The sequence below is a fragment of the Aspergillus versicolor genome (assembly GCF_001890125.1).
Source record: "Aspergillus versicolor CBS 583.65 unplaced genomic scaffold ASPVEscaffold_3, whole genome shotgun sequence".
Taxonomy (NCBI): Eukaryota; Fungi; Ascomycota; class Eurotiomycetes; order Eurotiales; family Aspergillaceae; genus Aspergillus; species Aspergillus versicolor.
The window spans coordinates 1,797,359-1,817,330 of NW_024467526.1; the positions used below are offsets into that span (position 1 = coordinate 1,797,359).

Below are 19,972 nucleotides of genomic sequence, written 5' to 3' on the forward strand. Positions count from 1 at the left end.
CGAGATTCCTGACTGTTACTCCTGTAGTCTTCCAGTGAGGACAGGCTCTTCTCTGAGACCTGGTCGTCCTGTGGTTCTGTATCATCAGGCGCAGGAGTGGAACTTGGATCACTATGAAAGGGCTGGCTTGGGTCCTCGTCGTTGGAGGCTGTTTGTTCGGACATTATATCTCGTTTTCTTCTTACTTCGTTGGTGTCGTGTCAATGTAGGATGTGTATAAAAAGGAATAGTATGCCGTATACGATGGCCAAATAGATAGATCGATCGTCTAGTCTAGCTAGAAATCATCCCATGTCAGGGAAAAAGAAAAGAAAGGTAAAAAAGTGTCAAGAAAAGAATAAGAATCTTGAAGCGTTTCACGAAGAGGACAGAAAAGAGAATTTATCTTTTGATCATCACCACTCACCACCATGCGCTCGTCGTAAAACCAGCCCCAGGTCTAGCTCCAGATCTATCTGCGTCTCCATTGTTAAACGTGTTTTATTTGGCCTTGTGTGTTTGACAGCAGCTTTCTTGCTCCTTTGTATACAACTCCTGTGCTGCAGTTCTTTGTATGCAACCCCGTTAGGGCTGGCTCCCGCTTCCCTCAACCACATGCTGGGAGTTTCACGGACAAAGAAAGAAATGGATTATGAAACGGAGAGGACAAAAGATATACTACTTGCCTCGGAACAAGAATGCTGGGTTCTCAAACAATGGGCTCTTCTTACCTGAAACTGAATGAAGGCTAATTATAGTGGGCATTGTATGGCGATTTGGTAGAAATTTATTGCAATATCAGTGGTTTAAACTTAGCCGGTGAGCTTCAAATATTAACAATATGGATATTAACTAGAGGTCTCTCTTCGGAGAGTTTAATCTTGTAATCTAATGTTGATAGGCTTGTTAGCCAAGTATCCTGCATATATTGCATCTGAGCTTCACTGAGATCATCATATAGATGCCTTACAGAAGAGATTTTCAAGCTCTTTCTCCTGTAAATACTATCATGTTCCCTCTGTTAAGACATATATTATTCAATACCAAGCAACTTCTAAGTTGATATCTATAATTAGCCAAAACAAATGACCACCGACACATCTACCATTGGGATAAACTCAAGCTCTGGGAATCAAACGGTGAAAAAGAAAGGCAATTATCAACACCTCTATTTTTAGTTAAAACAAACAATAAAAGTCCACCATATGTCATGTTCATGTTCAAGTATGTTTATGTCCATATGCTTATCCCCATAACAGATGCAAGTCTTCAGAAACCTATATACCAACTTCGGTCGGAAAAGCCCCGTGGTTTGATATCCAGCAATCAAGCAGCCGTCTTCTCCATCTCATAGAACAAAAGATACACCTCCTTCTGCATGCCCAGCACATCAGAAGTCTTACACTCCTTGATCTTCTCATCCGAGATCCTCCACCACCGATCAACCTGTTTACGGCGGCGGCGGAACTTCGACGCAACTTTCGCACCTGTGCTTATTTCCGTGTCTGTCGCTGATGCGTTGCGTTCTGCAAGAGACGAGCGGGACGCAGGACTGTCCAGGCGCGTTGTTTCAAGTGATGAACCGCGCGGCGCAGATGTAGGTGAGAGGTTCTGCTGGCCGGAGCTAGAGGATTTAGAACGCGTGCTTTGGAAGGAGACGCGAGAGCTTGAAGTCGTTGGGCGCGGGGATGGGTAGGAGCCTGTGCTGAGCTGCGGGCTCCCGCGGAGGTCGGCTGTTGATGGGGATCTGGAGGGCTCGGAGGGGGAGAGGGAAGTTGTTGAGCCTGTGGAGGCTGGTGTCGATATATTTAGAGCTGGGAGGTCAATGTCGCCGTTGCTGCGGGCTGGAAGGCGCGGGCTTTGCACGCGTGACGGGTTTTCGCTGTTTGCGCGGCTTTGTGCGTAGGAGCTGAATACGCTCGGTGTTGAGAATGGGGGGTATAGGTGGTTTCGTCGGAATGATTCGTAGTGTCCGCTGTTGTGGCTGCCTTTATGGCAAACTATGGCCAGAAGTTTGAACCACTTCTGGTTCAGGATCCCCCCAAGCGGGAGCCGCTCAGGGAAGGAAACCTTTGCCGCGTTCTTTGTAGAGCTGCTGTGGTCGAAGATAGATCGTGAGAGATGGATGCCGATGATTTTGGGGAATACAGTAATACGCATGTGCCGCGCGATTTGGCTCTTCGGGACATGCTCAGCAGGTGGCAGCGTGACACCATCCAGAGCAGATTCCGGATCACTAGCCAGAGCGGTTTGAATCTTTTCTATCTCGACTTGCAAGGACTGTCGGTCCGCTTCTGAGCGGGCCTTGGCCAACCCTCTCGTTTTCACCTCGACCGCGTGTAGCAGCCGACACTTGTCGCATCGAAAGTCTTCGATATATTCGGTCTTGAGGAGGCCGTCAAAGCATGCATTCAGCGTGGTAGAGCTCTTCTGCGGGACCTGCAGCGTCAAGTTGACAAACGAGGTTTGGTTCGGCTTGTACTTGTAGCGGCAGGACTGGCATTCGATCTGCGACTCCATCTTGCCTTCAAACGGAAAGCCATACTCATTGTCGATTTCCTTGAGCTTCGTGTCGATGATTGCTGGGAGACCATGCTCCGTGCCGTCATCGACTCGCACTTCAATCTCAGATGGGGCATCTTCGCCCTGGTCCGGTTGGCATTCAAGAGATTTCTGCACCCTCTGGCGCACCCTCACACCTGCATGGTACTCGTCGGAAAGCCGTTCAGCCACAATCTGCAAAAACTCCTGCGCATCCTGCTGGTTCCGACTAATCCGCGTACGATACGCATACTCCAGCGCCTGGATGAACCCGCGCGCAGAAATCGTCTTTTTGTAAATCGGCCGCTCATTCAACCGATCCAGCATCTCCTTCAGCGCCCTCGTGATCGTCCCCTGCTGAAGCTCCCGGACACGATCCGGCCTCTTCTCACGCAGCTCCTCATCCGGCTCATCCGGCAACTGGTTGTAGATTTCAGGCCCATCCAATTCGCGTCGATGAAGCTCCCGGATCAAATACAGTCGCAAATCACCCAGCCCGGCAAGCGCCTGGAGCACGGAGTTGATAAAGCAGTCATTTGCGGGGTTCGAGAGTCCCACAATGCTCTTTTTGCCGCTGCCCCCGAGCTCGTCCCCATCGATAGTGTAATTCGGCCCGAACACGTAGAACAGAGCAACAGCCGCGAGAGATGCTCCCGCCGCGTATGCGGCGACCGTAGTCGGTTTTTCCTGCATCAACCGCGCGGGGTATCGTTTTTTTGGTCACTTACCCAATTCGTGTCTGGCGCGTTGCTCTATTGGTGTTCCATGGGATGTCTGCCTATTACAAATCCTGTAAGGAGAGCTCTGCGCTGCGCGCACTTGTTGTTTATCGGGGCGAGTAATAATTATTCCAGGCTGATGCAGAACAACCTCCCAGATATTTGGCAATTCAGGTCAGGAGAGCTCGGAAGCAGGTGGATGGAGGCCGTTGGCGAATAAATTTGCCATCAAACCCGCAACCAAGGGAAAAGGCTGTGCCGGCTCCAGCTGCGGAGAGGAAAAGACTGGGGTAAGTCTTGGACAAGGCAGAAGAGCTGACTTGATCGCGCATGCGTCACGGAAAGGGCCCTTTCCGAATAGGCAGCACAGTAACAGTAAGCGGGCAGAAACACTCAGGGTGTAAGATCAAATGAAGAGAAAACCAGACGGAAGATACGCAAGGCTGCAGGGCGCTGTCTGTTTGTTCGGATGTTCCTCAGCGCCGACCGCAGAACGAGTACGGTCGCTGTAGCTGTGCCCGAAGGCTCCGTCGGCGTCCCCACATCACCGCGCAGCTTCACTACGACGGTAGTTGAGCATCAGGGCTGGTAATTGCTCCGGGTCTCCATTCTTGCCTTGGAGCGTGTCAGCTGCAGGCCAATAACCGCAGCAGGATTTCCCTAATGATTGATCGCCGGAGTGGGCGGAAGCGCGGATTTTCGTCGATTGACCCGCTGATCCCTTGCCGAGTGCTGATTGTCCACCCCGGCGCCCAGTCGCTGATGGAGCGAGTTTTGACTGGGTTGAGTGCCTGTGTTTATCCTCGGCTGTTGATTCGAGAGAGCACACCGTGGACCAAATGATGCAAGTGTAGTGAGGGAAGCGGGGTTGGGAAAACCTCGGCGTGGGATGAGAGAAGGATGAAACATTGTATGGAGTAGGAGACTAGGAGTGATGATCTGCTCGGTCAAGGCGACTGCTGCACCGTCATCGGTGTAACAGCTCACAGGCCTCGCTGGTCTTTAAAAATACCCCACTGGATACTTCACATTCGGCATAAAACAATACAGGGGACCGGTGTATACTATCAGATTTGTTCATTATCTATCCCGAGCTTTTGTTTTGATCAACTCTATCATAACCCTAATCCAAAATAACTTCATACGAGGCTGCTCCAGGGTATATGGCCTTCATTGCGTATCATAGACCACGCTTATTGGGGCAGAGTGGCAACCTTCTCATTGAAGAGTTCCTCAGCCTGCTTCCAGACGCGCGCATTCTCGCGGTCCTTGAGCTGCAGCAAGCTTGGCATCAGAGCTTCGCTGAACATCTCGGAGCTCTCACGGGGAAGAAGCGACGGGAGGTGATCAATGCTGATCACGCTGAGAGGCGTACCCTGGCTGCCACTTGGCAGAGTCACAGGTACTGTGGGCTTGTCGAAGGTGGTGGTGATGTTGTAGACCGGGATTGGGTTGTTGGGGTTAGTGCTATGGATAGCTTTAGCTCATTGTCATGGGTTTTAGATGGATCTTTCTTACGTATCAGCGCTAACGTCGCAGATAACAGACAAGCGACGCTTGGGGGTATCAAGGCTCTCAACGTTGACAACTGGAGCAGGGTCAGCAATCATCCGACCAAACAGCTACCTCCGCTATCTATCCGACAGGATATAAAACTAAAGAGGTTTCACTTACAGTGAGGAATCTTGGAGGACAGGTAAATGCAGTTCACGAAGATATCAGAGTCTTCAACAATCTCCTTGAAGGGGCCACCTAGGACTTGCGTCAGCGTTTGAATCTCTCAGGAGTAGACAGTACAAACCCTTCTTGGTCTCCTCCATATCCCACTTGATGATGTCGGTGTCGGGGATACCAACATCCTTGGCCAATTGGACAGCACCCTTGCCGCAACGCCCGAGCTACAACATTGAGATCAGCAATGCTCCCACGCAGCGCGGACGGGTCACTTACAGCACCAATGACCAGAATCTTCGGCGACGTGCCGGACTGCTTCTGGCCAGCCTGAAGCGATGCCTTAACAGACTCAATAAGAAGGTCCTGGTTCGCATAAGGGGTCTCGCCAGTAAGAGGCTCGCCCTCAGGATGCGTCAATTGCCAGGCCCAGTTCTTGACAGCCAAAGCGGCACCTGGATTCTACATGAGCATCAACCAAGTCAGATTCAAAATGACAGGGTAACTAACCGGCATAACCAGCAGAGAAACCAAAAGCTACCAGGCCCAGTTAGCATATCCCTAAGCACACGAACCACCAGCTCTGATGTCTTACCAGCAACTCGTCGACCAACATCATCGGTAAGGAACTCCAGGTCCAGAAGAGTACCACCACCGCGGGGCCACCGGCTCAGAACCTGCTCCCAGCCACCCTGGCCCTTGTAGCAGTGTGCAAAGGAGATATGAACGTGCTCGAGCGGGAAGTCGTCCTCGGGGAGCTCCTTGAGACCCAGGATGTATGCGTCCTTGGGAGCATCCTTCACCCAGGAACCCTCCTCAACGAGAGGGGCGCCGATCTGTATAGCAATCAGAAACGGGGTTCGTTATATTCAGCACTAGGTATTCGGACCTTGGTAAATTCCTCATCTGTATAAAATCACCGTCAACGAGGTCCCATACGGATTGTCAAAAAATCACAATGGTTCAATTCAATGCTAGTGCAAGTGTGCAGCTGGGCTTTGGGAGAGTGTCAATTGGACTAAACTCACCATCGAAAATACGCTGGGTAGAGCGCTCAACAGTCACCTCGTATCCAGCATCAATAAGAGCCTTGCAAGTGGTAGGAGTCACTGTTGATAAAATTAGAAACTCACGCCCTCAATTGTATGGCAGACGATCACATACAAGCAGAGCGCGCTTCTGCGGGCTTAGTCTCAGCCCGGAGCCAGATCTTGTTGGAACCCATTATATCTGAAAGGTCAATTGCACTCTGGAAAACCAAAAATTCACAGCAATGTTAGAGTAATAGTCAAAAAAGATGTTGTATGACTCTTCAACTATGACACCGACTTTCCCCTCTGGTGATAGTGGGGGAAATTATCCCGCGATGGTTCTTCCGTTCCGATGAGTCAATCCAGGCCAGGCCTGCCAGTTCCCGATTTCGGCAGTTCATAGTAGTGTCACGTGATGCCTCGCACGAGAAACCCCCATTGCGAGTTATCTAATTAAGGTTGCACAGGAAGTTGGAAAGCTGTCTTGATTTGGACATATTTATTTATAAGTCGAGAGGCATTATAAACAATGGCCATATTTAGCAGACATCATCGAACACATGCACTGCTCCCACAAGCTCAAAGCCACAATCCTCCAACGACGTCACCGCGCTCCACTCTCTCTTACAGAGCTGAAGGCTATCCCCAGAGAAGTTTACGAGGATGGCTTGGTGCGACTGCGTGTGCGACTACCAATTCCATCGGTAGGGATGTCCTTTTTAACGGAGTCCTGGGTCTTCTTGGGCCGGCCTCCTTTCTTCTTCGGCGGTGCTGACTCGTCTTTCTTCTCTGCTGGTGCGGGTGCGGATGCGCCGTTTACTGCATCTGCATTGGTTTCACCGGTCTTTTGCTTCTTGGAGTTGGGCTCTGCCGATTCTTCCGCGCTAGGGTTTGCGGTTGAAGTCGTCTCAAGTTCTCGCTTCTCACCTGTGCTGGTCTCTTCTTGCTTGGCTTCGGACACAGGTTCACTAGAGATGCCATTTGCCGGAGCGGGGTTCTCCGATCCTTTCGTCTCGGTGGGTTCAGTTACGGTAGAGTCCTCTGTGGGCTTAGGAGGATGGCTATCACCGTTGTTCTGCTGCGGAGCCTCACTTAAGGATGACTGGTTCAGCGGGTCTAGACAACGCGATATCAGTATCATTAACCCCAATACCACCAGACAAAACAGATATTTAAATTATAGGGAACACTGGTTCAACATACCCGAGATGGGAGCGGTAACTGAAGGTCCAGACGCCATCATGGTGTAACAGGTTAGGTAAAACTAGGGATGGCGGAAAATGATTGCAAGATGGAGTGTAAATTAGATTCTGGGTATTGAGAGTCCCGAATAAAAAGGCGACGTTGGAAACGCTATTTGCGGTTGAAGGCGAGCGGTGTACAGAAGTGTAGCTGAAGAATTGGAGTTGTTGGGGATTGAGGAGAGGTGGTTGCGAGGTGACGTTTACTAAGGGCATCCAGATGGGCTAACCCAATTCCCTGCGGAGAATAGTAATTTCGGGTGTTGCCCCCCATGATTGTCGACCTCTCGGAACTCACGTCTGCACGAAAGTCAACAATCCCCGCTAAAAGATCCGAAACGCAGCTCTCGGTAAGCATAATTAATCCCCGGCCCTGGACTTTTGGCTGTGGTAAGTAAGCATGCCAAGAAAGAGGAGGTGATGCCCCATGGGCTTTGGCGTGCGGCTGGCTGAGATGTGGAGTTGGCTGGGCTGCGGAGAATAATTCCCCCAAAATGTTAAGCCCATTAGTGCATGTCTATCACATTCTTCTTCACCCTGTTAACCTTCTTCACTCCAGCTTGGTTATGCAGGAACTATCAACAGAGATCAGGCAGGCAGGCTGCAACGAATCAGCTGTTTCCAGAACTTCGCTTCGGCACCACATGGGCAAGCAGCTAACTACCTAGACATACCCATCAAGCGAGAGCTAGGTCCAAACTATTTAGAAGAGCCTTCTCTTCCGATGAGACATGGCTGAGCCGCCAAGATGTTGACGTTTCTGCTTCACGTTTCTCTTCCACATGCTGCTGGAGGAAGCGCGCCAAATACTCGCATTCTTTCAGGTCCCCACCGTCAATCAAAACATGCAGAGCTTTAAAGCCAGTTCGCATAAATCTCTCACGGCGCTTTTCAGACCAGGACTCGAATTGCTCCGGTGTTATACTGCGTAAAAACTGAACAAAAGGCTTCGCATCGGGACGGGTTGGATGATATATAGGCATTGACGCTCCAACGATTCCCGTTCCTGGGATTATTGTAGAAAGAACAGTCGCGTAGCTTTCGTATAATTCAGCAGGAATTGTTGTCTTAGTATTCTCGCGCGGATTTGTCACAATCAAAGAGAATAGAAACCCCCCAGATTGCGCGAGTGCCCCTTTTAAAACCCGTTTTGACTCCTCGTTATCCGTCGACATAAGCATCCTGCACGCATCAAGGTAGTAACGTATAGCGGAGCTTAGTCCACCGCCGCACTCGTACTCGGCCTTCAAGAAAGTGCCCAGGAGATACTTTAACGGCCCAGCCATCTCATTACTTTCTCCATGGGCAGCTCGATCCTTTAGCAGGCCCAGCCAGACAAAAATCGATTCATGCAACTCCTCCGCAACCATAAACTTGCATAGCGGAGATAACACCCTTCCATTATTGAAGAAAAGTGTCCTCTCCATCCAGTTCAACGAAAACCACCACGAGACAGTTCGGGAGCCCGCCCGAGAATCTCTTAATTCCTTTAAAAATCGCTCCCCAGTATGCCGGCTCGCAAGTAGCACCTGCCAACTGAGACAATCTGCAACAATGCCGATGGTAGCAGAGCCAGAAGCCACCAGTTCGTCGAATACGGCCATGGGCTCCTTTTGTAATCTCGCCTTATCAATATTTGGGGATTGACCACGTGAGACGGGGCGTGCGGAATGCGAGGGTGTCAAGCGAAAGAGGGGGTTATCAAGAATCATGCGGAGATGTTTGTCGGTGGCATGTGAAGAAGAGCGAGGGTGTTCCTCGGCCGGGCGGTTTCCGGGGAGGGCATTCTTGCTGCTTGGGGACTGTTCTGAAGCCAACTGGGCGGGAGGATGCTCGCGATCAAGCTCACGACGGAAGGAGGACGTAAGGGCATTCAGTAGCTGCTGGGACTGGCGGGGAGTCCGGGGCAACGGGGGATGGAGGTTCGTCCAGGGGTTTATGCTGAGGGCCCTTGAGGGCTTCATAATGTGGTGCGGACTATCCAATAATCACAACCGGTGCGATGAATATCGTTGTGATCTGTGAATCAGGGACGCTGGCTATTTCATCGTATGATGGCGGATGGGGGATCATCATTGGGAAGATCTCGATGGGACGGAGGGCGGTGAGGAAGGGCTGCCACAGGAGAAGTAGTGACGAAGTGCCCCAGTCTCAGCTCACAAGAACAGCCCAACCCGCCCACGAATGCGCTCTGCTTCTGGAATTCCTCCTGTGGCCGCGCCCCTAGAAAGGCGATCAATCGCCACATTGAATGGCGAAGCTTCCTACTTCGTCCAGACAGCGAGCAAGGAAGCTTCTCCAGACATCCTTGATTGCCTTTCGGACCTGAGGTTCATGAGGTAGCACAGAACCCATGGATTGGGCCACACCCAAAACCATGACGAAATCTCCCACAACCAGCGCAGGCAGTCGTGTGCAGCCACTCTGTAAAAAGCGTAGAGACAATAAAAGAGAAAGTGCCTTGTAGAGAAGCTTGCAGTAACACGACGGCCGCCCAGTCTTTGTCTGGCCGGCAGACGCAGGTGTGCAGCTGGCAGACTTTGGGTCACTGGTCATTCATTGCCCGGTCGCTGGTCACTGGTCGTTGCTCTCCACTGAAAACCTCATTAGGTTTCTTCTTCCTTTCCTACTCCTCCCTTTCACTTTCATACTCATTCCTCTCCATTCATTTTTGTTCTCCCTTCCGTCTCAGCAGCTTCCTCTCCCATCTTCAATTCCTCCTCTTCCCGACTTCGGTCCGTCGCGGCTCTTCTCCTGTGCCTTGGTGCTGCCTCTCGCGTGAGGCTGCATCTGTGATCACTACGGAGGTCGACAACACTAACGAACCTCTTTTTACCCGCTTTTTTCCTCGCACTCGCCGCATCTCTTTTTCTTCCTCTCCTCGACCCTAGACTCCGTCGAGCTCTATCACACTTCTCCACCCCCGGAGAATCAGAGATTTCATCCACCACAACATGTCTGAAGTTCAATCGAGGCCCACTGCCTCTCGTGGCAGGGTATCCGCCCGCGGTGGCCGTGGCGGTTACAGCTCTAGAGGTGGTCGAGGTGGCAGCAGATCCACAAAATCTGACACCACAGATGCATTTGAGGATGAAGGGGAACTCGGCCAGATGAAGAAGAAATATTCGGATACTCTGCCTATGCTGAATGAGCTGTTCCCAGACTGGAAAGACGACGACTTGGTCTTCGCCTTGGAAGATGCTGATGGTGACCTTGAGCAGGCAATTGATCGCATCAGTGAAGGTACGTGAGCACTGTCTCTGGTTTAATTGATGATCGGTCACCCCGTTCTGTTATGCTAATCCGACTCTTGAATAGGCAACGTCTCCCAATGGGGAGAAGTAAAGAAGAAGACCACCGACCGGAGTCGTCCTAAGCCGAAGGAGGTACAAAGCACTCCAACGGAGCCTACCACAACTGCCGTACGAGGAGGACGTGGGCGCGGTGGATTCGAAGGCCGTGGTCGCGCTCGCGGAGATCGTGGCCGTGGCGGTCGCGGCGGCCGGGCTGGTGCTCACGCCAATGGAACACGCACAGAGAAACCGTCCCTTCCAGCTGAAATAACACCCATTACCGACTCAGTGCCAGCTACGAACGCTACCCCGGCCGCTGACGCAGCTGCTTCGGAAACAGTGTCTACCGCTAAGGATACTCCTGCCGCGCCTGAGGGTACCAAGAAGGGTTGGGCATCGTTGTTCGCTAAACCAGCAGTTCCTCCTCCGCAAAAGAAGCCTGCCGCTCCTGCACCTGCACCTGTATCTGAAAAACCCGCTCCTGCGCCCGCGCCTAACCAAAAGCCTGTTGAACCCGAACCAACTTCCGTCCCTGCACCCGTACCCGTTGCCGTACCTATTCCCACCGAAAAGACAGCACCGCCCGCTGTTCCCCAACCGAGGGAGGAGACGCAGATTGCCACACCTACTTCGGCCGACGTTGCGCCGCCCAAGGATGATTTGACCAAGAACAACCTTGCACAAATTCCCGATGTCTCACCCCCGGTCCCTTCTGCCACCGCTGCCAGCACTATTGGCAGCAATGTGGACCCCAACTTGGCTGCCGCTTCAACCCCATCGCGCCCCACAGCTGGTGCTTTGCCAACAAGCGCCTACAAGCAAAACATTCGCACCCCCGGAACGCAGCGCCGTGTTATGGAACAACAGGAGGCTGTCGTTATGCCAGGCAAGCATGCCGTGGATCGCGCGGCTGTGCAGTTCGGCAGCATGGGACTGAATGGCGACGCCGCTGATGTTGATATTGATCAGCACAGAGAAGACACGGAAACCCGTGCTCAGCCTCCTCAGCACTCCCCCGTTGCGCCGCGCGCATCATTGCCGCCTTCTACTCAAGCTCAGGCACCCCATGAGGTTCCCACCGTCTCCCGCCCTGCTCCTGGCCTGCCCCCCGTTCCTCAGGCCAATGCCGCCGACAACTCATTCTCTGACTTCGCCCGCTACACCGAATCCCAGAAGCCCTACGACCCATTCACCCAACAGGTTACTCAACCCCAGCCGCAAGTCCAGGAGCCGTTCGCGAACCAGGCTCCCGTTCAGCCGACCGCCACCACCGGCAGCGAATACTCACCCTTCTACGGCGGCGATCAGCGCCTTCCGTACACCTATTATGGAGCCTACGGCCAGTCCCAAGACGCTTCGCTCGCCCAGCGTGCGGCCGCTGGATTCGGTGTTTCTGGTGCTGAATCTCAGCCTCAAATTCCCACGACTCAGGCCCCGAGCCGCTACGGCCACGTTGAAGCCCCCAACAGCGGTCACACAACACCAAACCCCACGCTCCCCGGAATTACTCAAACCCCCGCCGCACACCATATGCCCGGTCAAGGCGCTCATGCTTACGGCTATGGATACCCGTACTATTCGAACCCGCACTATGCTTCATACATGAGCCAACAGTACGGCCGAAACCGCCCAATGTACGATGATGCTCGCAGATATGAAGATCAATACATGCCCCACAGCTCTCAATACGGCTACGGCAGCCAGTATGGTCCATACGGCGCCAAGGGTGGCATGTACGGTCAACCCCACGGTTTCTCCTACGACCACTCTTCCTCCCCTGCGACTGCCGGTAGCTTCAACCAGGGCATCCCGGGCCGCGACTCGGTTTACGGCCGTACCGGTTCCGCTCAACCGTCTGAAAGCCAACAGACAGCTGCGGGCACCAGTGCGTTTGGCGCTGGTATGACGGATGTCTTCGGCCGCAGCCAGGGCGGCTTCGGACAGAGCCAGCCGATCACACAGCAGGCCCCTGTGTCTTCTGAAGAAACGAAGGCCTTTGATTCCTCCAAGGCGGGAGGTCCTAGCCCTTCGCTATCCCAGGCTAACCGGCCTGGTTCTGCTGCCAACACCCCTGGCCAAACCCAAAGCCAGACTGGCCTTCCCCCGCTGCAGGGTCAACAGGCCCAACAGGGCTTCGGTGGCTACCCCCAACTGAACCCTCAGTATGGCGGCTTGGGTGGCCTCGGCGGGCACCAAGCAGCTGCCAACCAGACGCACCACCAGGCGACTGGATATGGTAACTACGGCAACGCCGGCTTCGGTGCTTACTATGGAAACACTGGACGAGGCGGCTGGGGAGGCAACTACGGACACTAAAGAATTATGGCGTTACATTTTCCCAGGTGATGAAATATCTTCTTCCTTTTCATACTTTGTTAGGGGCGAACGACCCCTGGACTCTAAAATTTTATAGTTCACTTGGGTGTGCGTTTTTTACTCTTTTCGTCACTCTCGAATATGTAATCTCTACTCTCAAATCCAATGGGAGCTTGGCTGGAATCCGTTTTTTCTTTTCCTTTTCACGTTTTTTTTTTTTACTCGTTTGGACTTGAACGTTTGCGCTATCTTCATGATACTGGGCTGTGGTTATGATGTACTGAATGGTGGGAAAACGCTACATATTTTCTTCGTAACATTTGGGCAAATATTCCTATCTGATCTGTTTCATGTCTGCACTGCTTCCTTGCGACTGTTATGTGTCTCCTTTTCTCCTCTCCTTTCCATATTCAGTTTTTTGAACAAAAAAATTCTTTTCGTTTCGTCTTCATTTTACTGTCGGCTGAGTTGCATATTTCGCGTTTCCTGTACTACATATTTGGGACAGTTGGGACTACATCCATGCAAAACAACTGGGTTAGGATGGGGGATGGAAAATCCTGCTCGAATCAATTGATTTGGCGGCGTTGCAATAGCTGGGTATTCTAATGTTGAACGTAGTGTTCGAAGATGTTGAACATAGGCCGTCACAATAGATCATTTCAGCGCACATCAGCTCTCTTCAGTCCGAGTACGTGCTTTAAGATATCTAGTAAAGTTCATTCCTGAGCTGTCTTTCCCCATGTATTGGGTCTTTTTGTAGATTGAGTATTTTTCGTGATTTTAATCGGAATCCCGGAGTGGGTTTTGCTGTATATATACTATATATATTAGCAGTAGCTGCTGACACGGTATAGATCGTTGGAGCTCGAACCCCGCAATATATCTTGTTCGCGGTCAGCTGATCCCCTGCCCTTGTGTCGACGAATGCGGAACATTCCTCATCTTACGTGCAACCAACTCAGGTGAACATTCGAATGAGCATTTCCCACCGCTGGTGAATGGATAAACTAGACTATATCCCTTGAACGGAGCCATATAACACGTTCTGCACCGCATCATCTACCCACCATCGATTTGGTATCAACAACGTCACTAGCAACATACATACAACAATACAGCGACCATGCCTCAGAAGCAACGCCGAATCGGCGTGGTACCTCTAGAAATCGATCGTGATCTATCCTCAGTAGCACAAATCTGGAGTGCAGCACTACCAAACTACCCCCTCCCGGCAGAAAACCTCCGCAAGCTCCTCCCACAGCCAAACGCACACCACTTCGTCGCCAGGACATCATCATCCAAAACCGTAGGCTTCTGCCTCGCCTATACCACGCGTCAACACCAGAAGAACCCAACCGAAAGATCAACATCCGGCTACATCGCCGTTCTGGCGGTGCATCCAGAGCACCAGGGACAGGGCATCGGGTCCGCCCTCCTGGACAAAACCAAGTCCTGGTTCAAGCAGAGCTTCGACTCCTGCCACCTCGAAATCGGCAGCGGTTTTCCGAGATTCTGGCCTGGGGTCCCGAAGAACTTACCCGACGCCGAGCGCGTTCTGGAATTCTTTATCGAGCGTGGGTTCGATGTGCGTCCGGACCCGCCGCGCTCGGTGGATTTGTATAGAGACCTGAGGAATTTCAGTCTCGACGAGGGGGAATATGTCCAGCGGGCTGAAGAGGCGGGGTATACGTTTTCCCCGCTGTGGCCGGAGGGGTATGAAGAGTGTTTAGCTGGGCAGGAGAGGAATTTCTCACATAATGCTGTTTGTTGAGACCCTATTTACCCTTTCCATTTATTTACGTTTATAAAAGTGAATTGTGCTAATGATGGCCGCTTTTATAGGACTGGGTTGACATGTACCACCTGCTAAACCCAGCATCGCAACCATCAAGCATCATGACCGCGTTCGATTCGCAGGGTGCGCAGGTTGGCTGGACGCTGATGCTCCCGCCGTCCTCGAGCGTCCTGCAGGAAAACTGGGCAATGCCGGCAGTTTGTGGGTCTAAGACGGGCCTTATAGGCTGTGTAGGAGTTGACGACGATCACCGCGGCTCGGGTGTTGGACTCGCACTCGTGGCGCACGCTTTGGAGGATATGAGGAAGAGGGGGATAGAGGGTGTGTTTGTGGACTGGGTGAGTTTGGAGGGGTTTTATGAGAGGCTTGGCTTGGAGGTTTGGTGTGCTTATCGGGGTGGAGAGATTGAGTAATTTATTTTCTATACACTATCTTTATAAATTAATTGAAGCGCGACGAGCTTATGTTGTTGGAATATAGATATGTTTTGGAGGAGATGGTTTCCGAGATGGTCGGTTCGGAATGGACTGCGGCTTTCTCGTAAACATGGTGTGGTGGTTTCCGAGACCTCTGCTCTTCATCCCCACGGGTGTTTACTGACGTCTTGTTGAGTAGCTAGCACAACTTATGTCCATAGTATGATAAATGAAACGCTACTTGAATCTTAAAGTGAAGTGCTTACTCGTAGCATCTGCATTAGATATTAGACTACCCTAAGCATAGCCAAATCTGATTGCGACAAGCATGCACAAAATATTAATACAGTGATATGGCCCGTCTATCATTGACCAAATAGTTATAGTCTATTCTGTTCCAGATTTGACATTGAATATTCCAATAACTCGGTCTAATAGAAAGCCCACCAAAGAAAGCACAAAGGAGATATACTCGAAACAGAGATAAGCTAGATACTCTTTACCAGCATCAAGAGGAGAATCCTTGGCTGCCTGCTCGCCGTAATATTCTTTTTTTTTTCTTCATTTCGTTTGTGATGCTCTCCTTTTTTGTGTTTTTCTAAGTTTCTCGTTTCATCGTTACATCGTTCACTCGGAAACCAGTTATCGTCACGCACTTGAATACAGGGTGAAACCGCTCAGCTAGTCGCCACGTGGTCGAACTTGTACAGAGGTTCCAGGTGAGCATTCTTCTGAAGGAAGATATAGCGCTTGATCCACCAAGGGAGGACCTCGAAAACCTGGTATCGCACATGCTTGCGTGTCGGAACAGCAAAGATGTAATCGAGTTCTTCAAGGGTACGTTGCTTGGTCTCGGGAACCCAGATGAAGATCATGACGAGAGCTATAACATTGAGTCCACTGAGAGTAGTTAGTCACGATAGTCCATATTTGGAAGGAGTCCAAGGAGGAAGTGGCCAGCTTACGCATAGAAACCGAAGGCGCCCTGGGGAGTTAGGGCTGCGAGCATGCGAGGGAAAGTGATGCCAAGAACAGCGGCCCAACCAAGACATGTTGCTACAGCCCAGGCCATTCCAACCTCTAAGAGAGTATGAGCATTGAAACTTGACATAGAGAGGGAAAAGAGAATAATTACCACGATGGGAAAGAGGGAAAACTTCGGCAGAGTAAGTAAACGGGACAGGGCCTTCGCCTGGAGAGTAAAACGCAGCGAACAAGAAGACGAACATGGCGATTAATCCAAGGTGTGCCTTTGAGTCTTCGGGGATGTAGAATGAAAATCCAGCTGCAAGTAGAGTCCATGCCATCTGCGGGAAGGTAAAGAGGAGCAGGCTCCGTCGTCCGAATGTATCAATAGTCCAAACCGCGGGAAATGCAAACACAAAGTTAACTAATCCAAATCCCCAGGAGGCCCAGAGAGCCGACTGGTCGGATGCACCGGCTTCCGAGAAAATGGTGCTGCTGTAGAATGCAACAATGTTGATACCGCACATCTGTTGAGCAATCATGACAACAAACGAAGCTAGGGTTGCACGCCGGACGCGGGGGATAGTAAACAGCTCAACAACGCGGGAGAGGTAATTACCGTGGCCAGCAATTTCCTGCTCGACTTTAATTTGAGCGTGGATGTAGTACAGATCGCGGGCAGCCTGGAGTGGGGAATTGCGGAGGCGACAGAGGGACTTGTAGGCTGGTCCCAGCTTTCCCTTCTTGATATACCAGCGTGGTGATTCGGGACACATGTAGACACCGAGCAAAAGAGGGACTGCGGGGATAAAAGCAGACCCCATTTGCATACGCCAGGCCATATCCTCTCCCATATCCTTTACTACCAGGTTTGCAGTGGTGCCCAAGAAAATACCAAACGCAGTCCATAGTTGCCAACACATCACCAGGCCACCGCGAACCGATGCGGGCGTGTTTTCGGCGCAGAAAATCGGGATAGTCGAAGCTTTCAACCCCATTCCAATTCCAAGGAGTGCACGGGTGACAATGAGTTGAGGCCATGTCTGGCTGACAGCCTGACCGATGGGAGTGAGAAGGCAGAAGATGGCCGAAATAAAGATCGCGCCACGACGGCCGAAATAATAGTTGCAGGGATCAGACAGCCAACATCCGATAACAGCGCTACCAATATAGGGAGCACTACAAAGTATTCAGCTTTCATTCGTGCATGAGTGTTATATCTTGGAATGCTTACGCGTTGATAATACCAACGAGCCACTGGTTAAGCTCAGCATTAGGGTTGTCATGTTGCGGGATGCCAAGCATCTCGGGCATACTGAGATTGGCGCCTAGAAACACTGTTAGAAGAACTACGATATCGCATAGTGAGATCCTTACCATTGCTGCCAGTTTGGTCCCAGCCTCTGTTGAACGGTTAGTTTTCCGTGTTCAGCTGAAGTGTGACAAATTCTTACTGGACTGCGGCCCCAATTGAGCAAAGAATGATGCTAAAATAGAGAGCAAGAGGCTGGCGCCATTTGTGCTCGGTTTCATTTTGGATAACCAATATGTCCTCTGGGGTCATTTCAGGAAGGGCCCTAAAGTTGTCGGGGTCACGGGCAATGAGAGAGCCTTTGCGCAAATCAGGCAGTATGTCGGTCAAGTTGTACTCGTGGGCAAATTCTTCCACATCACGCAGAACCTGAGTCTCGGTGAGATCAGCTAGAGGGTTTTTGACCCTGCAGACAGTTAGCAATGTGACCGTCAACGTAGAATATGTGTTTCTTACTTTGCCGAAAGGTTTTTATTCAAATTAATGTGCTCGGTAACGCCCTTCTCTGATACATCAACATCCTCGTACTCGGTGCTTCTACGGGCAGCATGTTAATCAGATTATCTGAAACTTCCATATTGGGTGGGTAGACAAACAGGTTCTTTCCGGGCCCCATGGTCTCTTCGACAATCTCCTCAAGAGCCCTAGTCGAGCCCGCCTTTCCCACGCTATCAGCCATGTTCGACAGCGATCAGAGAGATGACAATGATGTAGGAGTGACCAAGAAGAAGATTTGATAGCTCAATGCAGAGAAACAAAGGAGAGAAGTTCGGAGGAGTGATGTGTTAGGCTCTGAACACTGGAGATAATTGCGTGGGGATGGAGGAGATAAAGAATGAAAGAGAAGGAGAAATGGAGGCGGGGGTCAAGGGAGAAGACAGCGACCAGGCCTTAATATACCCGGTGAGAAAAGCAGGCAAGAGATTTCAGGCGGCTCCAATCAGACTGGGGTAGTATTCATGATGATAGGTACTTCCCCGGCGTGATTTTAACCAGTGGGACCAGTTGTGGCAGCTGTGGCGCGAGGATGCCTTTCCAATCTGGCAATTTACTTTTCCATGTACTGCAGAGGAATGTGAGCAAAGCTTAATATTGACGAAACCGTTCTAATTGATCATGGATCATGTAAAGGGGAGCTTGATATCATTAAGCTTACATCAAATCCCGATACCTCGTTGCTAGGCACTGAGCAGTAGGCCCAGCAGATGTTTGAAGAGGAAGGTCACTCCCGGCCGCACCATGATTGTAGCCACAGAATAATTACAGGATGAAGGCTGTAGTGGATACCTGTTGTGCTTGAGCAGGAAGGGGAAGGAGGAACGAGACATTACGCGGGACGTGACCTCCGCATCAAAGCGCACTAAAACCATGGTCCCAAACCAAAAGATCTCTGGTCTTGCTGGGCTCTACCGGCCAAGACTGCCAGAGAAATACAGGCCTCGTGATACAGAAGAGAGTTTTGGGACGCGGATGAACCTGAATTAACCAGGGAGAGATCTTGATCCGGCGGTTGCTTATTTTGCTTTTTCCGCTCGTGTTCCTTTGGCGTTGTCCAACACAACAGCGGAGACGCCGCCCTTGCGCTTGATGACGGAAAGAGGCTGGAGCAGGCGATGGCTTGTTCCAGTTGCCGTTGCTCGAGTAGCGCCAGAGTGGCGTGGCAAAGCCAAGTTTAGCCAATATTCATTGGTCATTCTTGGATGGCATAGATAAGCTATCCCCGAACCAGATTAGCAAAGTGAAAAGCTTCTTCACTCTCCGTCTGGGGCAGGAACAGTTGCGGCCAATAAGAAGTCAACTTGTCCCAGACCCCAGGTCCAAGCGGGTGCCCGACGTATCGTGGCCGGGGACGTCGATACGGGGTGGCCCGATTCGATTGCGCGATTCACACCTCGCGAAGTCTGGAAAGAGGGTGGTCTGATAGTTCGCCCATGTCTGGGACGATCCCAGAATTGGGAATGATGAGGTCGAAGAAGAGGATTTTAGGATGCATTCGTCGGAGAATTTCCCGTGACATTCTTCGGTTCACGTGGCCCCCTCACGTTGTCTGAATCTGGAGTCTGGGGATTCGACAGCTTTGACCTCCGACAGTTCCACACCCAAGAAGGTTCCGAACCAGAAGAAGCATCTGGAACCTCAAAGGTCACGCACACCACTTGAGGCTAACAGCCGATCTAGCATTGGAGTACGCCACCATGTCTTCGAGTGTAACTGTACGGAGTAACTCGAACTGAAAGCAGTGGGTAGGGCTTATCCTGCGCTGGATTTGAATCATCAGTCGCACTAAGTTTCAACCACTGCGAACTGGGTACGGATCAACAGGAAACAGAGCCGGGGTGGCTGACATGCTGAACGAAAACGGCCATACTGTCGCTTGGTAACTCCATCTTGGTCTTCTGAACTTCGAATATACGCCAAGGCTGGAGTCGTTGGTGCTGATTTTAGTGCAAGGGTAAGAGGCTAGTTAGGATTGGTTTCGCTTAGCAGTGCACAGTCTTTCAGGGATGCTGAAGCTTGATGATCCTGGGCCTGTTGGTGGCTTGACCGGGGGCCCAAAGGTTCATTTCACAAATCGGTCATATTCTTCGGTTCCGGATACACTGCGTCGAACCTTATGAAGTTGTCAAAAGTGTAATTGCTGAACATGTCGTCGTCATAATTTCTAGTGTCAACCTAAACTCCGTCAAGG

At 51.3% G+C, this 19,972-nt stretch overlaps 6 protein-coding genes across 6 annotated transcripts; 2 read left to right on the forward strand and 4 right to left on the reverse strand.

Moving 5' to 3' along the window:
• Positions 1-1,305: 1,305 nt before the first annotated feature.
• ASPVEDRAFT_51467 (uncharacterized protein) lies at positions 1,306-6,135 on the reverse strand (the record flags this gene model as incomplete). The annotated part of the gene is made up of 11 exons (XM_040814477.1): positions 1,306-3,207; positions 4,454-4,706; positions 4,758-4,827; positions 4,914-4,991; positions 5,041-5,137; positions 5,190-5,365; positions 5,421-5,447; positions 5,506-5,746; positions 5,800-5,816; positions 5,939-6,019; positions 6,075-6,135. The coding sequence occupies 11 exons, from the start codon at positions 6,133-6,135 to the stop codon at positions 1,306-1,308; spliced, it is 3,003 nt and encodes a 1,000-aa protein (XP_040665998.1).
• A 461-nt stretch (positions 6,136-6,596) lies between these two features.
• ASPVEDRAFT_26984 (uncharacterized protein) lies at positions 6,597-7,184 on the reverse strand (the record flags this gene model as incomplete). The annotated part of the gene is made up of 2 exons (XM_040809969.1): positions 6,597-7,057; positions 7,145-7,184. The coding sequence occupies 2 exons, from the start codon at positions 7,182-7,184 to the stop codon at positions 6,597-6,599; spliced, it is 501 nt and encodes a 166-aa protein (XP_040665999.1).
• Positions 7,185-7,859: 675 nt separating this feature from the next.
• ASPVEDRAFT_127427 (uncharacterized protein) lies at positions 7,860-9,146 on the reverse strand (the record flags this gene model as incomplete). Its single annotated transcript, XM_040806455.1, has 1 exon — positions 7,860-9,146. One exon carries the CDS (start codon positions 9,144-9,146, stop codon positions 7,860-7,862), a length of 1,287 nt encoding a protein of 428 aa, XP_040666000.1.
• Positions 9,147-10,136: 990 nt separating this feature from the next.
• On the forward strand, positions 10,137-12,791 carry ASPVEDRAFT_81814 (putative RNAPII degradation factor Def1; the record flags this gene model as incomplete). Its single annotated transcript, XM_040817092.1, has 2 exons — positions 10,137-10,425; positions 10,501-12,791. 2 exons carry the CDS (start codon positions 10,137-10,139, stop codon positions 12,789-12,791), a joined length of 2,580 nt encoding a protein of 859 aa, XP_040666001.1.
• A 922-nt stretch (positions 12,792-13,713) lies between these two features.
• ASPVEDRAFT_39672 (putative beta-N-acetylglucosaminidase) lies at positions 13,714-15,246 on the forward strand. The gene is made up of 2 exons (XM_040811978.1): positions 13,714-14,556; positions 14,637-15,246. Exons 1-2 carry the CDS (start codon positions 13,918-13,920, stop codon positions 15,000-15,002), a joined length of 1,005 nt encoding a protein of 334 aa, XP_040666002.1. The 5' UTR covers positions 13,714-13,917; the 3' UTR covers positions 15,003-15,246.
• A 436-nt stretch (positions 15,247-15,682) lies between these two features.
• ASPVEDRAFT_127895 (sugar porter family MFS transporter) lies at positions 15,683-17,962 on the reverse strand (the record flags this gene model as incomplete). Its single annotated transcript, XM_040806501.1, has 8 exons — positions 15,683-15,905; positions 15,971-16,085; positions 16,141-17,150; positions 17,206-17,308; positions 17,349-17,374; positions 17,426-17,689; positions 17,740-17,810; positions 17,876-17,962. 8 exons carry the CDS (start codon positions 17,960-17,962, stop codon positions 15,683-15,685), a joined length of 1,899 nt encoding a protein of 632 aa, XP_040666003.1.
• Positions 17,963-19,972: the final 2,010 nt, after the last annotated feature.

Excerpts from the sequence above, each read along its gene's own strand:
- ASPVEDRAFT_39672 (XM_040811978.1), top strand. The coding sequence starts at position 13,918 with ATGCCTCAGAAGCAACGCCGAATCGGCGTGGTACCTCTAGAAATCGAT. Across the intron at positions 14,557-14,636 it reads GGAATTTCTCACATAATGCT|GACTGGGTTGACATGTACCA; the intron begins GTTTGTTGAGAC and ends CCGCTTTTATAG.